This window comes from Protopterus annectens, chromosome 5.part1 (genome assembly GCF_019279795.1).
Source record: "Protopterus annectens isolate FY-2018-M chromosome 5.part1, PAN1.0, whole genome shotgun sequence".
NCBI classification, from domain to species: Eukaryota; Metazoa; Chordata; order Ceratodontiformes; family Protopteridae; genus Protopterus; species Protopterus annectens.
In genome coordinates this window covers 367,656,467-367,675,572 of record NC_056736.1, presented here as the reverse complement: position 1 = coordinate 367,675,572, position 19,106 = coordinate 367,656,467, and the positions used below count along the sequence as shown (strand labels likewise).

Below are 19,106 nucleotides of genomic sequence, written 5' to 3'. Positions count from 1 at the left end.
ACCAGGGCTGCATCTACTTCTGCAGACTCTGAGGGGTTCCTACCAGAGACATTCTAGAAGGTGCTACCTGGAACTCAGTTCATACGTTCACCAAACATTACCAAACATTACCATTTACCTTCTCTAAATCCAGAACAGGCTTTGCCACTGCTGTCCTGCAGGGGCCTTATAGCTGCTCCTAATGCTGTATAAATCCATCCTCTCAACCATAGCTTTGGGAGTCTACCCAAATGTAATGACTGCAACAGTGAATACACTCTAACATCTACATTTATGGTAAGTGTACACAACTGTACTTTGACTATCCTTATGTAGAATCTGTCTTCCACAGACACTTCCTTTCCTGGATGACATAACCTCAATCAAAAATAAGGCAGCAGTAAGTCCAAGGTTTCCCCAATGGAGTACTTGTTTCTATAGAAGTAGGATTCCAGCAGCAGAACTACTGAGACTGGTGGTCTGTCTGCAGAAGTTCTGAGGATGGTGTGCGAATAAGTCTGGTCTGTCTGATAGTGGCCTACGTTTGACTTACTGTTTACCCTAAGATAGTAAAAGACTTTATACTGGCTGGTCATCTTGGCAGGCAACTCCTCTGTGTAAGAATACTGCAACAGATGAATAGGACATCAATGTGTATTCATTCTCTTGGTATTTTTAGCCATAGCTGGAGGGGAAAAGGTTTGCACAAATTGCTATGAGGAATTTGAGCCAGGTTATGTAAAATATGAAATCACAAAGGCGCACTAGCTCTCAACCTCTTGGCACAAAATCTGGACAAAGTCGTAAAAATGGGGATAAATTTTAAATATTGCTCTTTAGCTCAAAAGTTGCTAGGTTAAAGGGTCTTGTGCTACCTTACACTTCTGAAAAATGAAGTCAAACTCAAATGCCTGTCTAGTAAATTTAGTCCTCACTAATTTACTGTATGCATACACTGAGAAAGCAATAAGTAACACTACATCCTACAGTATTTGCATGTTCAGTTTAAGGATGTTGTCAAACTAACTTAACTTCCACAATATATGAAACCTGCCTACTCAATGGTTAAACTTTAGTCCTCCCTTGTATCAAAAGAAAGCCGTTAAAGGTCAATTGGTTAGAGCAGCCAAGATGGTTTTGGTATTTTCTGATTTTTTTTTTTTTTTTTTTTTTTGCTTAGGCATGTTCTTGATGTGGCTATCCTGACGTTTAGGATTTATTCATGAAGTTGGCAACAAAATGGCTTTGGGGGTTTGTCCCCCTTTTAGGTCATTCTTCAATAACATCAGTATGACAGTAAAAATGGACTTAATTGGTCCATTTAATTTTTCACCAGTGTATCTATAGAAAAAAATTGAAATATTAATTTAGATAATGGGGTTAAGGTAGGAGCTGTTCACAGGTTTACCAGTAGGAGGGGTCTTTGCATCACAGTTGAAAGTTCCATTTTGCTTGCGCGCATCATAAGTGGATTTTGCAGCTAAATACATTTTAGTGCTGAATGCATCAGACTTCAGTGTTTCATCAGCGTTTTGCAATGGCAACACTAGAAAGTTTGCATTGTTCAAGTGCTGTACTATTTGAAAAACTGGTGTTAATTGACTATAGATGCTCATGTCAGATCCTTTAAGACGGACTAAATACACTAGTGAAAAAAGTGCCTTCCCCAACTTAGTTTATGGGGTGATGGTTCACGGATTAACATTTTGGTTGTTTGTATCACATTATCAGGTCACAATTTAAATGGTTTTGGAGTTTTCAAGTCTCTGGTTTGAAGTCTCCGCTTTAAACTAAAGCGCTTAAGTCATGTAATTTGATTGTTTGCCTTTATTTCACAGTAGCAGTGGTTTGGTTTTGGAATTGCTGTGAGGTAGAAGTCATTGAAGCTATCTAAGTACATTATTGTGACTACAGCTACACATGATTTTGCATTACTGGAATGTTCATTTTCAACCTTTTTTTTTTTTGCAGCTGTTTCTTACTGTGCATGAAAGATGACAGCATTGAGGGAATTTATGATACACTGAAGCAGTGTGCACTGATTTCAAAATCTGCTGGTGGAATTGGAGTTGCTGTAAGCTGTATTCGTGCAACTGGAAGTTACATCGCTGGGGTGAGTTGAAATTTAATGCTTAGTTATTTTTGTTTCCAAACTCCAGCCTTTAAGAGCTGGTTAATGTTGCCAAAAGGCAAGCTGATGTAAGTTTATGGTAGTTGTTCTCCGTGGACATGGTGGACTATTATTGCTGCTGCCTCTCAAATTACACCATAGAGTATCTGGTATGCAGGAGAAGTTTGAACCCCCTTGACCCATTATGCGACTCTAGTCAGTTTTGTGAAGGCTGATCATTTCTAATTTTTTTTGCTTAAACTGCTAGCCATAGTAACGGTATGTAGGCCCAGATTAAAGATGAATGGTTTATAATTTACTTCAATAAAAGTTTTGAATTCTCAGTACTGTTGGAATTCCTGTAAACACTGCCCCCCACCTTCAAGTCTGTGGGTTCACTACATGATTTTTGAGGTTACAATATTTAGGTCGTCTGGCATTGCCATCTTGTGCTTTAACTTGAGTTGCTGGTTAAACTTTCTGGCTAGATTAACAAAGCTATGCATATATGTTGCACATGTGTTCTTTCCAGTGCTACTGAAAATGCACCCAGCTTATCTGGTATTTTTTTACTGCTTTAAAATTTGGCTTTATGGGGCCTAAATATAGAAGACTTGGAGCCTGGTAGCTTTTAGCATGGCAGTGAATGTTTTAGGCGAACATGTCACTAGAGGCTGTAGAACAAAGTTCTCCAGTGATACTGATCTGCCTACTGAAATTTGAAGCTACTTCAGTAAATACTGTTTAGTGAAAGAGGGACTTGCATCATGTAGCTGAAGATGTGGAGTCCAGATATGTAATTCCCCACAGTACTTTCATCAGGCATATCATTGAATATAATGCTCCATTTAGTATGCATTTGTCCAAACACTTCTCAAGTGGAGAAACCAGTGTTTTCAGAAAAATCAAGGGCCTAAAGTAAGTTATGCAGACCATCAGACTTGTCTGATGTATCATACAGTCTGACCTCTGCCTTGGATGTAGGGCCTCTACAGACTGCTATACTGTCAGACCTATTATACATTTACAAGTCCAGAGGTAGCATGAACAGCCACTCAAGGGATTTCAATCTTTGCAACATGGAGTGGTACCATGTATCAAAGGATACCTGTTCTAGGAAACACCACATAAAATAGTTGCTCTATTTAACTCTATTTTTGCTGAATGGGTAGGAAACAAATTCACCCATGGTTTAACACCTATCCCACCTTAGGAGTAACAAGTGAATGTCTGAACATCACCCAGAGGTGAGCAGAATAAGGATGTGTGCAAAATATAGAATTGCTGTAAACTGCCACAGGTATGGTAAGTCCAGGCTTAATGTCACAGATTAGTAGTCTAAGAAAGTAACTTAAGCCTATGGTTTTCGGCACAGTGTGTATCTAGTGACTCCAGTTTTCAGGTTACTTTTGTACATCTAACTTTCCACGAATTAATTGCTGGTTAAGGGCATTGACAGGCGCAGTAGTGCATTTTCTTAACATTTTGTTTCAGGATGGTTTCAAGTGGGCTTGGATTTGAACAGGTGAATCTGAAGTAACATCTGAAGTCGAAACAGTTGGGCAGGATGGCAGAGCAGTGTAGAGCTCCTAACAGATGAGCAGTAGAGTGGGGAAGTAACCATTAGATTGGCAAAGCCGAGCTGGAGAAGTTGCAGGAGGGGGAGGTTGTGATGTAGCAAGATGCAAAGGAAAGTCTGCAGAGAAGCTTTTGCTGCACAAGGGATTGGCTAGCAGGAAGTGGGCAGATTCAATGAAACCAGTTAGGGCATGGTGTACCATAGTGAGCCTTAAGGGGAGTAGTTGCATGTGATGGTGCACATAAGCTGTCTACTCAAAACGACTGCAGCCTAGGTGACGAGCAGGACTAAAATGGCAGGTCCAAGGAAAAAGGGATAGTGTTCTCTTCTATATGCAACCTGTTCAACTAAGGTTAGGCAAAGTGAATTTACCCTTGTGAAAGCTATAAGTTGGTGCCCTTTCCCAGAAATTCTATATACTGAATTCTTGTAAGTACTGTATGAGTGCTGTGAATTTAAATAGGAAATGTGAAGTTCTATCTCACAGTTCATTCTTACAGATGGGTTAGGAGCCGACCCTCTGCTCAGTCTGCCTACTACAAAGCTCTGTCTTCAGACAGCTTGAGGCAAAGTCCCTATCCCATGATTGATGCACCTTGAGTTGCCTCAGATCTGGTTTGCTGCTGCAACAGATCAGGTTTCCTAGCACAGCTCTGGCCATTATTGCATTTTTTTTCTCAATTACTATTTTCTCTTTTCTATCCTTGTATATTAATAGTTATAGCTTTAAAACTTATATTAATAGTTATAGCTTTAAAACTTAAATATAAATATTAGTATAGTTTATATAGCTTTGTAGTGTTTCATAAGCTTTTATAGACGTTGGATATTGTGTTTATATAGTTAGCTCACATGTATTGATAGTCAATTTGTTTTTTTAAGGGCTACTTACTATAGTTTAAAATTACTACAATTTGTGTGCATTCTTTGACATTAGACTGTTGCTCTACATTTGGATAGTTTTGGTATTGAAAGATTTAGCATGGCTTACCAAGAAAGATAAACATCCCAAGTCTGGGTTAAAAAATGTGAAGTGTGGACAATATCGGTGACTGGTCATGTAAATTGTCTCGTCTCAGAGCCTTGCACATGCAAGAGTTGCTCCATTTGCCATTCTTTTTCTAGCAGAGTACTACATGAAAAGAACTCATTGAGGACTTCTAAAATCTTTTCAGGAAGCTTTGAGTGACCAGGATAAAACTAGCCAGTCTTCAAAGTCCTCTAAGGCTTCATATGATTTGTTAAAATCCAAGAAACCATTTGTCTGCTCCACAGCTTTTGGAGCAGAGCGTCCTATCTTTTCGGAGCTGGTCCCCAGTCCTGGAACTGGTCTCCGAAGTACTAAAATCAGCTATCCTCCAGTCGGTACCACCCTCCATACATTCATCTCTGTCCTTGATTAGCCTATCAGATTTGGATCGTGTGGTGCAGAAGCTGCTACAGGCACCGGCGTTTGCTAAATTTTTATCTGTTCCAAACCAAGTGGTTTCGAAACTGAGAACTCATCTACTTTTCCTCCTCCGAACCATACTGGTCTGTCAGAGCTGGAGGAAGTTGGACCTCATGATTCTGGAGTCTTTGGGTGGCACCTACTCCAGTGCCATTGGTTTTGTTGACTCAGACCCTCTGCACCCATCAAGGAGTCTAGGAGCAGATGCTTGCCAGTCTGGCCCAGGGAGGATAGTCTGACCTGTTCAGACTTTGCTTCTTGGCCTTTACTTGGATGAGTTCACCTCCTATCTGGATCAGAGCCCACTGTTCCAGTGCCGAGGGGATCAGTTTCTTCGGATCCAGCGGTTCCTCCTAATTGGCGCAGGGATGCTTTTTGAGGCCATGAGACTAGTGTCCTCCAGGACATCCACAACTTCAGGACCACATCCTCCCCAAAAGCACCTGCGTCCACTTCTGTCTGATGCCTTTTGAAGCAGAAAGACCTTGAGCCTCAGGAAGCCGCACTGGGTGGCCTCTGCTCTTCCTGGGAACCTAATCAGTGGGAATGTCTGAAGTCTCAATTTGCGAGGAAGCATCTAGACTCCCTGCAGGAGTCCTTCACATCTGACAGACTTGAATCAAAAGGGTTCCCACTGTCCACCTCTTGAGATCTCAATTGCAGATATATTGGAAATCCTTAAGCAGAGGGGTGGCTGGAAGCCCACAAACCCTACTGAAGATGAGTCTGTCCTGAAGGCTTTTGGGTCTCAACCCTCCACGTCTTGGGTGTCTCCACCCTTCGATGAGCTCATGGAGTCTGTCCCTAGGAGGCCCAATAAATTTTTCTGCCCCTCAGGATAAATCTCTCCTCACTAAGGGAGTGCCTGTTGATGCCATGGTGGTGGTGACCGCCACCAAAAAGATGTGAAACGTCTTCCTCTATTAATCCTAACACTCTAGGATCATGGAAAGATATGGGAAGTGCATGTATAGTTCAGAGACTTTTGCCATGCATTGCACAAGACTGCAAAGAGGCCTAAAAGCTTGGGAGATGCTCTTCAGGGTACAGTAGCTGAAGGAGCTTCAGACAGTTGCCTCCCAGCTTGCTACTCAATTCCATAGTGAACTCGTCCATGCATCTAATCTCATATGCAGCTGATGGAATGAGTAGGGCAGCAGGTACAGGACTTGCACTCTGGAGACGTTCCTGGATGCGCGTATGTTCCTTTGCAGAGCCCTTAGTCATCCTTTGTAAACGCCCCTTTTGATGGCTAGTCTCTTTGGGCCCAAAGTTAAGGTAACCTTGACCAGGTGTGAGCAGGAAGGAAAGACGGGTCTGCAGTCAGTCCATTTTTCCATCCTTACTAGACCCTACCCCAAGGGTCAAAAGGGAGGAAAGATGTGGTTCCGAAAAGCCCTGTGAACCTTTCTGGGCACACACATGGTGAACCCCCCTCCAGGGGCAGAGGAGGGTGCAATAATGGAAGACTCCACCCTCACAGCAGAGGGGGTCGGGGGTTGCTTCTTTGTATCCAGACGCCTGGCTCAAAATAAACTACAGTTGGGTACAGAGTAGTTTCCAGAGAACATTTTATTCCCTTCACCCCCCCCATCCATTAACAAAAATCCTGGACGTTTCACCCATTTACAGGGAACAAGCAACATTTTGAGGTCCAAACATTACTAAGTCATCTAACCAGTCCCAGCAGACAAGACAGGATTTGGAACTTTATTCTTAGTTCCAAAAAAGACAGGGGACTGGAGACCTATTTTTGGACCTCAGCAGACTAGACAGATCTGTCGAAGGTCCGGATGGCTACGCTTCAGTCGATACTTCCCTTAGGGAAAGACGGCTGGATGTGCTAGATCTCCAGGATGTGTACTACCATATAAAAATGGCTCCCAGCCAGAGGCACAGATTATCCTTGGATGGTCTGGCCAATCATTACCAGTTTTGAGCCCTGCCCTTTGGTCTCACTACAGCCCTTAGAGTTCACCAAATGTGTGGCAGTGGTCATGGCTCACCAGAGGCATTTGGGATTCCAGGTGTTTTGTACTTTGAATATTAGCTCCTCAAGTCACCACCAGGAATCTGGTAAGCCAGGGACACTACTTACTCTTTGCAATCAACTGGGCATTAACATAAATTCAACTGGGCATTAACATAAATTCAGAAAAATCTGCCTTGCCATCCCAACATTGTTTTTTTCGGAGCAGAATTGGACACAACCACCACTTTAAAACTTCCATCAAAAAGGATATTACATCAGCAAATTCAGAACATATCCAGAGATAAGGTTCCTGCATCAGAAGTGCTAAAGTTGTTGGATGCCAGCTGCAATAGCAATTCAGTTGGGTCGCATGCACATGCAGATTCTACAATGGCTGCTGTTCACACAATGGTCTTATCAAGAGCTCCCAATATCTCATCTCATGGTAACAAACGCATGCGAAAGCTCTTTGGTGGTGGTTGACCTTCCAAGTAACAATGGGCCGTCCTTTTGGCCTACCCTCATCGACCACAGTGACCACTGATGCTTCCCTGATCAGGTGGGGAGGCATTTTCAAGGAAGAACAGCCCAAGGCACATGACCTGAACAAGAGGCGCATCTGCATATCAATGTCCTGGAGAGGAGTGCGGTACTCTTGGCGTTGCAGTATTTTTAGGACACTCCCTCTGGGGACAATTGCAATTCAGACTAACATGTTAGTGTTCTAGTACTTGTAACAAACAAGGAGGAACCAGGTCATATCCCCTTTGTCGAGAGGCCCCAAGAGTATGGCAGTGGGCTACATCCACCCAGTGCTTTCTGATAGTGCACATCCTGGGGAAATCCAACGTGATTGCAGATAAACTGAGCAAGGCAATTTTTTTTGCCTCATGAGAAGCTGAGAGAATATTCAGCAGATGGGGCCAGCCTTGCTGCAATCTTTTGCTTCTCATATGAACACAAAATGGAAAAGCTACTTTGCCCCGATTCCCCACGGGATTTGTACACAATTGGCATCTGGGTCTCCTCTGCTTTCCCACCAATTCCCCTGATACCCAAAGTACTACAGAAAGCAAAAGCCCTGGAAGGACCATCATTCTAATAGCCCTCATTGGCCTAGTCAGATTTGGTTCCCCTTTATCTGTTGGAAGAGCCTTGTATTCTAGACTGAGTTCCAGACCTGACTCATTCTTCAGGGGCTCTTCATCCCTCCCTTCGGTCCCTAAAATTGACAGCTTGGCTGCTCAGTTTCCCAACATGGCCAGGTTCCATAAACTCTCAAACAAAATGCAGCATATTTTAATATCTTCTCATAAATTCTCTACTGGGAAGTTTTACCTTAGCAAATGGAGACTTTCTATATCTGCTTCTCAGAACATTGATCCCTACCAAGCCCCCATTTCCTCTATTAGAATTTTTTACGATGCTTTTCAACAAAGCAGTGGCGGCAGCTACAATTCAGGTACAGCTTGCTGCCATGTATCTTGGTATTGAGGGATTTAACATGTCGCACAAGCTATCCAAAGCCTTTCTCAAAAGGGCCTTCCACCTCAGACCAACAGTGAAATCCCCTTGTACCCCATGGAACCTAAATTTTATGCTTTCACACATTATTCTCCCACCTTTGAGCCAGCTTCCTCATGTAATTTGAAATTTTTGTTTTGGAAGACCATCTTTAGTAGCAATCGCTTCTGCCCAGAGTATTGGAACTACAGGCCTTGTCCATAAAACCTCTATTTGGTTTTTCATGCTGAAAGTCACTGCGAATAAATCCTGCATTCTTAGTTTGTATTGAAGCTAACCTTAACCAAATTGTAGATTTGTGTTCAAACACCAAGAACTTGGAGTATATGCTGCACAAGCTTGATCTTAGTGTTTCACTGTTGCAGTCATTACATTTGGGTTATCTGCTTGCAGTAGCCCTTAGTCAGTCTGATTTAAGTCTTGGGACCTGCCTTGGTTGCTGTGTCTCCTTCCATGATGTCAGAGGTATAAAACATGCAGCAGACGCCATTACATCAGTCTTTCTTGCATGCGTTGCCCGAAGCAGAAGCAGTTGGCAAGTGCTGGTTGGCAGACTCCTGAAATTTTCATTTTAGAGTTACAGAACCGAAGTCTTCAACTAAAGCCAATTACCCTGTTAAACTTTTTCTTGCTCCTTACTGATGTCAGTAAGTTAATTGCATTATTTGTGGAAAGCAAATGCCTCAGATTTTCATTCGTACTGTATTCCTTGCTTCGGCCCTGACCACGACGTAACTTCCTGTAGGTTTTGCGCTTTGTAGGTTTTGCGCTTTAATCTGCGCACTATCAGTAGTCTGTATATTTTTGCCTCTAAATATTTCTGTTCTTGGTTTAATTATCCAGAAATGTAGTCTTGGCCATCTGACTACTGGGATTTTGAAAAACTGCAAAGACAGGCCGCAAAGGTCCAAAACTGCTGACTATGCTTCTAAGCTTGTTGCCAGTTTGCCAGTACTCTGGCACTTTTGCAGCCTCTGCCTGTTGAGTCGCAGGCCTCTACTGAGACCCATTCTGAGTCTGGTATGCCGTGAGATGCTTCAACTATGGAACCTACGGATGTCTCTACCTTGGATGGTTTTGGAGCCGCATGCTCGGGTCTCTATGCCTAAAAAAAAAAAAAAAAAAAAAAAAAAATGGCTGAAGATCTTATAACTCTAATCAGGGGAAGCTAACCTCCCCCTTCTAAGAGACCTAGGACTGAAGTTTATTAATCTTCTGACCAGGATTCTAATTTTTTTGATTTCTTCTGATCTGGATTTGCCCTTGTCTACTTGTGAGGATTCGATGCAGAGGACTCTATTCCCTCCTCTCCTCCAGAGGATTATTCTCTTGGTGAATCCTTGCATACTCTAAGGGAGCATTTCCACTGGGAAAGCCAGGATTTTTCTGTCTGACTTCGGGATTTCTTACTCCTGCCTCAGCATAGGCCTTTAGCTATTCCTCGTACTAGATTATTGCTTTTTCAGAATCTAGTTTGGCACTTGATTCTTTGCTTCCTGCTCCCAGAAAATCTGTCTGATATTATAGGGTTCCTGATTCTCAGAAGTTCCTTTTTAAAAATACTATTGCAGATCCAGAGACTATTTCACAGGGACCCAAGGGCATTAAGGCTTCTACTGCTGAAAATCATACCTCTTCTAATGCACTCCAGGGCGCTGGATAGATGGGGGGTAAGGTGGTTTACACTTCTGCAACCTTGGCTGTTAGGATTTTAAACTGCCAGTTTCATGAACTGCCAGTTTCATATGTTAAAGTATCAGCAACATGTTATTGGATTGCTTAAACAGAAAAGGATTCCTGACTGCAGAAAATTACAGGATTTAATGCTTTCTGCTAAACTGATTGGAAAACATACTTTGCAATGTGGATTTGATTCATTGGAGGCCTCTTGCAGTGCTGCTGTTACTTGGGTCTGTGCTCAGAAGGCATGCTTGGCTTATGGAGCAATCTTTGCCTGATCATGTTGAAGCTAAATTGTTGGATGCTCCCTTAAATCAGGACCTCCTGTTTGGCAACCAGGCTGAGGAAGTTCTTTGGAAGATAAAGCTAAATCTATGCAAACTGCTAAAGATTAAGTGCCTACTCCTAGATTTAGTAGGCACTGGCTCTCTAAGAATTGGTCCTTTCCCGCCCCTCCAGGTCTTAAGCCAAACCCAGACAGCAGAAACCCCAGGTTTCAGTCCCTGGGGGCACGCAAGTCTAAGCAGTGGGGGGTTTCTGCACCCAAATCAGGGAGTACGAAGACTCCCCCTATGGAAAACTGACTTGCTTTTAAAACTTCCTAGCACTTCCCAACTGAATGCTCCTTTAGGCGGAAAGATTGGTCTGCAGGCCAAAAACTGGGAACTCATTACCCAGGGCAAATGGGTTTTAAATAGTGTCCCAAGGATACAGATTTCGCTTGCACACTTTACCAACACCAAGCGGGGTGGCCAGATCTACCCCCAAATCAGTGGACAGAAGCCCAAAATAAAGTACTTGCTCTCAAGCATGGGGGCTATTCAGTTTGTACCAGAAGAGAAAAAGGGACAAGGTTTCTATGGAGACTTTTTTTCTGGTTCCCAGAAAAGGCAATACATGGCATCCTATCCTGGACCTTTCTATTCTAAACACCTGGTGATGCCAAAGTTCAAAAGGCTGACTTCAGCTGCTTCCTATGCTAGGCAAGGATGCATGGTTGGAAACACTAAAAAGCATACCTTCACATCTCTATCAGGAAGTCTTGCAGAAGATACCAAAGCTTCAAAGTGGGCTACATGCACCATCAGTCCTCTGCACTGCCCTTTGGCTTATCTACTGCACCCAGGGTATTCACAAAGTTCATAGCTCCAGTCATTGCATTTTGCAGGCAAAGAAATATTGAGATATACCCATACCTGGAAGATTGTCTAATTCTGGCAGAAAGCAAGGGCATTCTTTTGAATCATTTGGCCTTTGTTCATAGGGTACTGACTTGTCTGGGGTTCACCATAAACAAAAATAGAAATCCCACCTGGTACACTGTCAACAAATTATATTCCTGGGAGCAAGCTTGAATACAACTTCCCAGATCTTTCCTCACGCTAGAGAAACTGATTCATTTGACAAGTGGCCACAAAAACCCAGCTATCTGCAAGGCAAATACTGCAAGCCTTGGGGTTCATGGCCACCTGTATTCTAATTCCTTATGCAAGGCTGCATATGAGGAAACTACAAGGCTATCTCAAAAGCCTATGGTGTAAACATTCACAAGCCCTAGAAGCAAGGATTCCTATAACTCCTTGTCTATGCCTAGAGTTCCTTTGGGCAGAGGCCTGCCACCAAAACATGGTACCATTCACATTACCCCCTGCTGCCCAAATCTTAAGATGCATTGGACTATGCATGGGAGGCTCACCTGACAGGGAAGTGCATTCAGGGCAAACGGAACCAAAGTCAAATGCACCTGCACATCAAAAGGACATGTTAGCTGTACAGAATGCTCTGACAGCCTTAAAGGACCACATTCTTCCAGGACAACTAATGGTAAAGATGGACAACACCACTGTCATGTGGTACATAAGCAGGGGGTACACATTCTTACCCCCTCTGCAGACTAGCCATGGCATTGTGGAACACTGCCTTGAGCTTCCAAGTGAATCTAAAAGCTAAATTCCTGCCAGGAAAACTATACACTGGCAGACTAAGCAGAAACCTCATGAACCCACATGAGTGGAAACTAAAACCAAGGATTTTCAACATGTTGACAAGCAAATGGGGGGCCCAGATATAGACCGGTTTGCCTCCCCCCCCCCCCCGAACCATCAACTGGACAAATTTTGCACAAGGATTCCCCACAAGCTAGCTTAGAAAGTGGATGCTCTATTCAGCTGGCAAAACCTCAGTTTGCCTTCCCTCTTCCTCTGCTCTCCAAGGTACTACTAAAGATCAAACAGGACAAGCTAAGGACAATTTTAATTGCACCGGACTGACCTCGCCAACACTGGAACCCACTCTTGCGCAGTGTGTTGTGCTTGGCTCCATGGCAACTGCCTTAGACTCCTTCCCTGTTGTCTTAGCAGGAGAACCAGATTCTGTACCCTCAGCTGCAAACCCTGAATCTAGCAGCCTGTCTAATTACCTAATCTCTCCTTTACCATCCCTCAGTAAATCAGTGATGGATATCATTTTAGAGGCAAGGAGGCCTAGTACTAGAAAATCTTATGCTGCAAAATGAAAAATATTCTGTGCCTGGAACCAGTCTGAAGGAATGAACTCAGCAGTGCCCAGTTTACCTCCGATTCTACAATACTTTACCGAGATGCTTTATAAGGGCTCGTAATTTTTTCCATAAAAATTAATGTCTGCCATTTCGGCTCATTATAGCACAGAGCCTCCCCTCTTCTCACCCACTGCTCAAGCAGTTCCTCAGAGGGGCTAAAAATTTAAGGCCATCCAGGAGAGCGCAAAGTCAAGCCTAGGATCTTAACTTTGTCTTGGAGAAACTCACTCGTCCTTTCGAGCCAGCTACTCCTGCAGATTTAACATTTCTTTTCTGGAAAAGCTTTCTTTTTAGCAATCACTTCTGCAAGAAGGGTATCTGAATTACAGGCCCTTATGACATTGGAACCTTTCATCTTTCATGCGGGCAGGGTGTCCCTCAGAACCAATCCCTCCATGCCAAAGGTGGTATTCAGTGTGGCTCTTAGTCCTTTCATTTGCCAACCTTCCTTCCTAACCCTTGGAACAAAGGGGAACGGATACTGCACTCTTTAGATGTGCACACAGCTTAGGTTCTACTTGGACAGGACTAAACCTCAAAGGAAATCTGAACTGCTGGTGGCATTTGCTGCAGTGACGGGAAAGCTATTTCAAAACCATTTCAAAATGGATAGGCCACTGCATTAATTTCTGCTATAAGCACCATGGAAAACCTATCCCACAGGGCATCGGACCCCATTCAACCTGGGCTGGATCTACCTCTACAGCCTCTCAGGGGTGTCCTTACTTGGGACATCCTAGAAGCTGCTACCTGGAGTTCTGTACATTCACCAAGTATTTGCCAATTTTCTCTTAAATCCAAAGCTGGTTTTGCCACTGCAGTCTTGCAGGGCCTTATAGCTGGTCCTAATTCTATTTAAATTCCTCCTCCCAACCTTAGCTTTGGGAATCTACCCAAATGTAATGACTGCAACAGTGAAACACGAACATAGTACAGTTGTGTACACTTACTGTAAATGTAGATGTTTGTGTGTTCACTGTTGCAGTCCTGGATACCCTCCCTCCATCCCCTTTTGGCTATATTTGTACTCTCACTATGCTCAAAGCTTTTTGGTGTGTATGCTCTAAAAGCTTTTTAGTGGATTTGCTTTTTTTGGAGGTGTATCCTTGCATTTATAGATTAAATTCCTTCCCATTAGGGGGGAACCTGACATATGGGGCAAGAAAAACTGATGGCGTCTGCTGCATGTTTTATATCTCTGACTACCTGATGTCAGGGAAGGGACAGCAACCGAAGCAGGATCCAAGACTTTGTTAATCAGGCTGCCTGAGGGCTACTGCAAGCAAATAACCCAAATGTAATGACTGCAACAGTGAATATACGAACATCTACATTTATGGTAAGTGTACACAACTGTACTACAGCTCCGATTCTATCTGGATAGAACCAGAATTCAGATCAGAACAATGTTTCCTTCTCAGATTCTAGGAAAGGTATGCCAGTGGCAAAAACTGTTTGGCATCCAAGTGAAAATGATGCAATTTAACCCTACAACACAGCTAAGGCTCATGCTACCAGAGCAGTGTCCACATTCTCTACTTTTTCTGCTAGGCTTCCTATAGACAATATTGTGCAGCAGACAATTGGTCAAAACCTCATATCTCTATCACTCATTACAAAGTTGATGGGGCCTCCAGGGACAGGGCCTCCTTTGGTTCTACTGTCCTAAAAAAACACACTCCTGTGAGCCACCTGCGAACGTTGGTGATTGGGGCACTACCCATCTGTAAGGATGAATGGCGAGATAGAACTTCACAAAGAAGTTATGTACTCACCATAATGTTCCATGCGAGTTCATCTCGCCTTCATTCTTATTTCCCACCCTCCTACTTCCTCCAGGGTTTTTTGAGGACTGCGATACTAGCTTTATCATGGTTGCTTTGTCTTTCTATCACTTACCTAAAAAGTGATACAAGGGCATATGGTGTCTTTAAAGACTGCAGATCTGAGGTAACTCTAGGTGCATCATGGGATAGGGACTTGGCCTAGAGCTGTCTGAAGACCTCTAGCTTTGTAGTAGACAGATGCTGAGCCGAGGATCGGCTCCAAACCCATCTAAGAATGAAGGTGATATGAACTCACATGGAACGTTATGGTGAGTACATAATGTCTTTTGTGAAAGTGGTCTGTCTTTAAGGTTTGTATAGTGTCTAAAGCAAGGCTATGAATCTTCCCCTCCCTATGAACCCTGCCTCTTCCTAGGGATCCCAGATTTTCTCTGAGCAGATGAAATCCTGTTTAGGTCTACATCAGGGTAGGGATCCCAAATTTTTTCTGGTCAGAGGAAATCCTGTCTAGGTCTACATCTAAGTCCCTCCAACTGATGGGGAAACTCCCAATGGGAATGGCTGACAGACACTGGGACCTTTTTAAACCTAGCAAAGCATTCCAAATCTCAGACAAGTTCCAATATTTCCAATACTTCCTTTGAGCCACCGGGTAAATGTGGAAGATTGCATCTGGCAGCTTCCTTAGTCATCTTATAAATTACAGGCCCTTTTAAAACCTTTTTGTGCAAATGGGGTTTGTTTGCCAACAATTTCATGACAAGTCAGCAGTTGCCCTTATCAGGTTGCTCACTTTTCCAGGCTGCAAAACAAAGGGGAATGATGTATCATTTGGATGTGCAGCCAATTGAGGTACTACTTGGTCAGCACCAAAGACTAGAAATGCGGGGGTTTTCAAATAAGCAAATTTTACTTTGTAGTTTGTGGCGCTAGTCTGCCACAAGTTCAGAAGGCAGTTACTAGGAGCAGTTATTTCACCTAGATGCATAGCCACTGTGGTAATTTTCATGAAGGAGCTTCCTACTAGTTGAATTTAGAAGCAGCCACCTGGCCCTTAATTCTCCAGGATTCTGGTTCATTTTCCTGTCTAGCATACTTCAAGACTTACAAAATATTGAAACTGCTTTCGCTGATGTCAAATGCATCTTCAGAGTTTATTTGCAGGAGGAAAAGTCCCCTGCATCCCCCATATCCCTTCATAAATATACTCGTTGCACACCAGCAGAGAATATTCCTAGCACATGAGATTCACTGCTGGTGCATGTCCAAACTTCTAGACATGGACCTACAAAATAAGAGTACTAAGGAGCTTTATTTGACATTTGACCAGGTTAGTCTGGCTGGAGAGATGTCAGTTTTCAGTAAAAACCTGAAGCTCCTGAAAGGTAGATACTGTATTGTGTCCATTTTTATAATTGACTATTAAATCACGCACTGAGTACAATACAAAGATTCTGTAGAACATAACTGACATTGTAGGTGAACTTTGTACTTTAAAGTATAATTCTGTAAAATGACCTTGTATTTTCAGTGATGTCAGGTAGTCATTATTACACTTAGACGGCTTAGAAATTTGAAGGAAATTGAGATTGTCGTGCATCTACACCATCTGAACTGTAAATCGGCCCTGCCAATACTTGAACCCAGGGCCCTGTACACCATAGAGCAATTTACCACTACACCATTTGAGAATCTCTGGGGAAGAGGATGAGAAGGCAATTTGGAGGAGACTAGAGGGGTGTTAGAGAGGGGAGGGATGGATGGTTAAGTTGGGTTTTGTTTGGTTTGTAGCTCTGAAGGAGCAATTGGTCCCAACTGAAGTGTAAGGAATATAGGGTGCAATGAGGCTAGAGCAGGACAGGAGTGGTGTTTAATATGGAGTGGGTGAGAAAGATGGGTGCAAAAGCAGTTGGTGAAATTTAAGCCAGGTAAGGTTTGAGGCAGTGGTGTGAGCAAAATAGTTGGTGGCTAACTTAGTATAAAAGTTCAAGCTTGGACAAAAGATTAATGGAAGGCTAGTGAGGATAAGTGCCACAAAGTAGGGGGAGTAGGAGGTAGGCTTGTGATTGGCTTAATTTGTCAGGAATTTTGTTCTATGAAGTAGGCCTAATTTTTGGATGGTCTCTAATTTAATGCAGTTTTGAATGTGTAGATTGAAATATTTACAACCCTTAACAGCTTTGTGTGTGGTTCAACCGTTTTTAGTGAGGTGAAAGTAGAGGTATTGGAGGGATTTAAGGAGGAAGAGGATAGTTTTGTTTGGGTTGAGGAGGTGGAGTTGGAAGCTGGCAATTTTTCTGAGTGGGGAGATTCTTGGGTAAGGGTGAGAAGGTGGGGTAGGTTGTCAGAGGTATAAACTGAGTCCTCAGCATAGTAGAGGAGTGAGGACAGGCTTGATACATTAGTGAAAATGTTGAGGGATCCAAGACTGGTGCCTTGGAACTCGACCATAGACTGGAAGGAAAGGGGGAAGATGCAGAAAGCCATTTCAAAGACAAATCTGTTAAGTAGCTAGCATACCTCTGCCTTGAAACATCAAAAATATGAACAAGGCCCATTAAAAATAGGTACAAATCTGTATGCTGATTTATCATAAAATTTGCATTCATAATTCCATAACCCCACCCACTCCAGTGAAATTGTGGGATACCAGCTTTCAAATGCAACACAGGCAACCTAAATATGGCATCAGTCCCCCTACAGCCTTGCCATTCCAGTGTCCAATTACCTGGCTATTTCACCCCATTTACCCTAAACAGTGTTCAGCTTTGAGCCTGAGTACCTCTAGCCTCCAGCTGTATTCACCTGGGGCATTTACTTACACATCCCTTACACTTCAGAAAGTATAATGCATTTTATTAAAAAAACAAGGCTTGGATTGTATAGCAGAGAAAATAAACATAATTTGTTTTACAGATCCAGTAATACTAATGTTGACAATTTGTTTAAATTTATTAGCCTAGTTTCATCAGTCACTATTTTAAACCCACTAGCTCAAAATATGCACCAATATGTCATAGTTTATATTTTGTTTCATGTTTTATACAGGTCATTGAATGTCTCAACACTTTATTCAGGAAAAAGAACTGAGCAGTCAAGATTAAACAAGCTAACACGAGCAATCAGAACAGTCATTTGTTTCCCTACCTTCAAACATCATTTTATTTCTGAACAATTCAACTTGTGTACTGAAGATTTAACTAATCTTTACAAACTTATCAAGCATTGTGCCCATTACTAATGAGTCTTGATAGGTAGCTATCCTCTCAGATGCTTGTTTTTATATTTTTGCCACTGAAACTCGATAAATACTTAATGGCCTATCAAAGTATAACAAAGAAATACATCTGCCACTCTCTGCATTTTAATAATGATTTGTAGTTTTGTGTTAGAGATGCCTCTCGGAAGATAATGTAGTAAAAGTGGTGAGCATTATACAGGAAGGGTTCATTTTCTGTTTAATGAAATGTTAGCGTGCAGTCAAGCTGCTGTCCAATTCCTTTCTGACTAAAGCATTTATTTTTGATGGCCAGCATGCCACCATGCATTTTTAAGGCTTAATGAAATTAGTGTCTTAATGGGGTGTCTTTCCTTACTATCTAGCATTTTCTCCTCTGGGGGGTGTGTGTGTGTGTGTGTGTGTGTGTGTGTGTGTGTGTGTGTGTGTGTGTGTGTGTGTGTGTGTGTGTGTGTGTGTGTGTGTGTGTGTGTGTGTGTGTGTGTGTGTATAAAATGTTTAGCAATTTATTTGTATTTAAGTGCACAACCGCACCAGGTTTCTACCTTAAGCAGCATAATGCAAGTCCTGCTCGCACAAGCTCTGGAGCAAGTCCCTTCCTGAAGCAGCCCAGATCTGCAGCAAGTCTCTTCCTGATGCAGGCAGCCCAGAAGATAAGTCCTGCTCTCACAAGCTCAGCAGTAGTAGTAGTACCCAGCAGACAAGTCCTTTTGCCTGCAGATCCATTCAAACAGCCAGCTGGAAATGCATACGTGAGCTCAATTCAGACAGGCTGACTGAGCTGACCTCTCGCATGTGATGACTGCTCAAAATGCAGGGAAAGGCTTAGCTGGGAAAATCTGAAATGGAAGGGGTGCCACTTGTGGAATCATGGCACCCCATTATTTGATCCCAAAACTGTTAAAACGGAGTAATTTGTTATGGTTGGGAGGTCTGGTAGCTGGAGAACCAGCAGAGTAGAGTTGGCGATTTAAGGTTGTATAGTTTGGACAGAAATAAGTTGTGGGAGACTCTCAGAGGCTTTAGATATCGTGCAGTATACATGAGAGAGGATAGCAATAGGTCAGAAATTAGAGGGGTTAGCAGTTTCCTCCTTTATGTGGAGGAATAACAATTTATTCCAGGGATTGTATTCTTGGGCTTATCCATTAAGTATGGAGATTTGCTGCAAGTTTAAGTCAGAGGTGTTAGCAGAAGGGGGGAACATGGTTTTAGTTTACTGAGCAG

At 42.8% G+C, this 19,106-nt stretch overlaps 1 protein-coding gene across 1 annotated transcript in view; it reads left to right on the top strand.

Moving 5' to 3' along the window:
• Positions 1-19,106, top strand: part of RRM1 (ribonucleotide reductase catalytic subunit M1) — an 848,556-nt gene that overhangs the window by 182,002 nt on the left and 647,448 nt on the right. Inside the window, exon 8 of the mRNA XM_044073038.1 lies at positions 1,951-2,092. Within this exon, the coding sequence (XP_043928973.1) occupies positions 1,951-2,092 (142 nt within the window). The remainder of the gene's footprint in view (positions 1-1,950; positions 2,093-19,106) is intronic.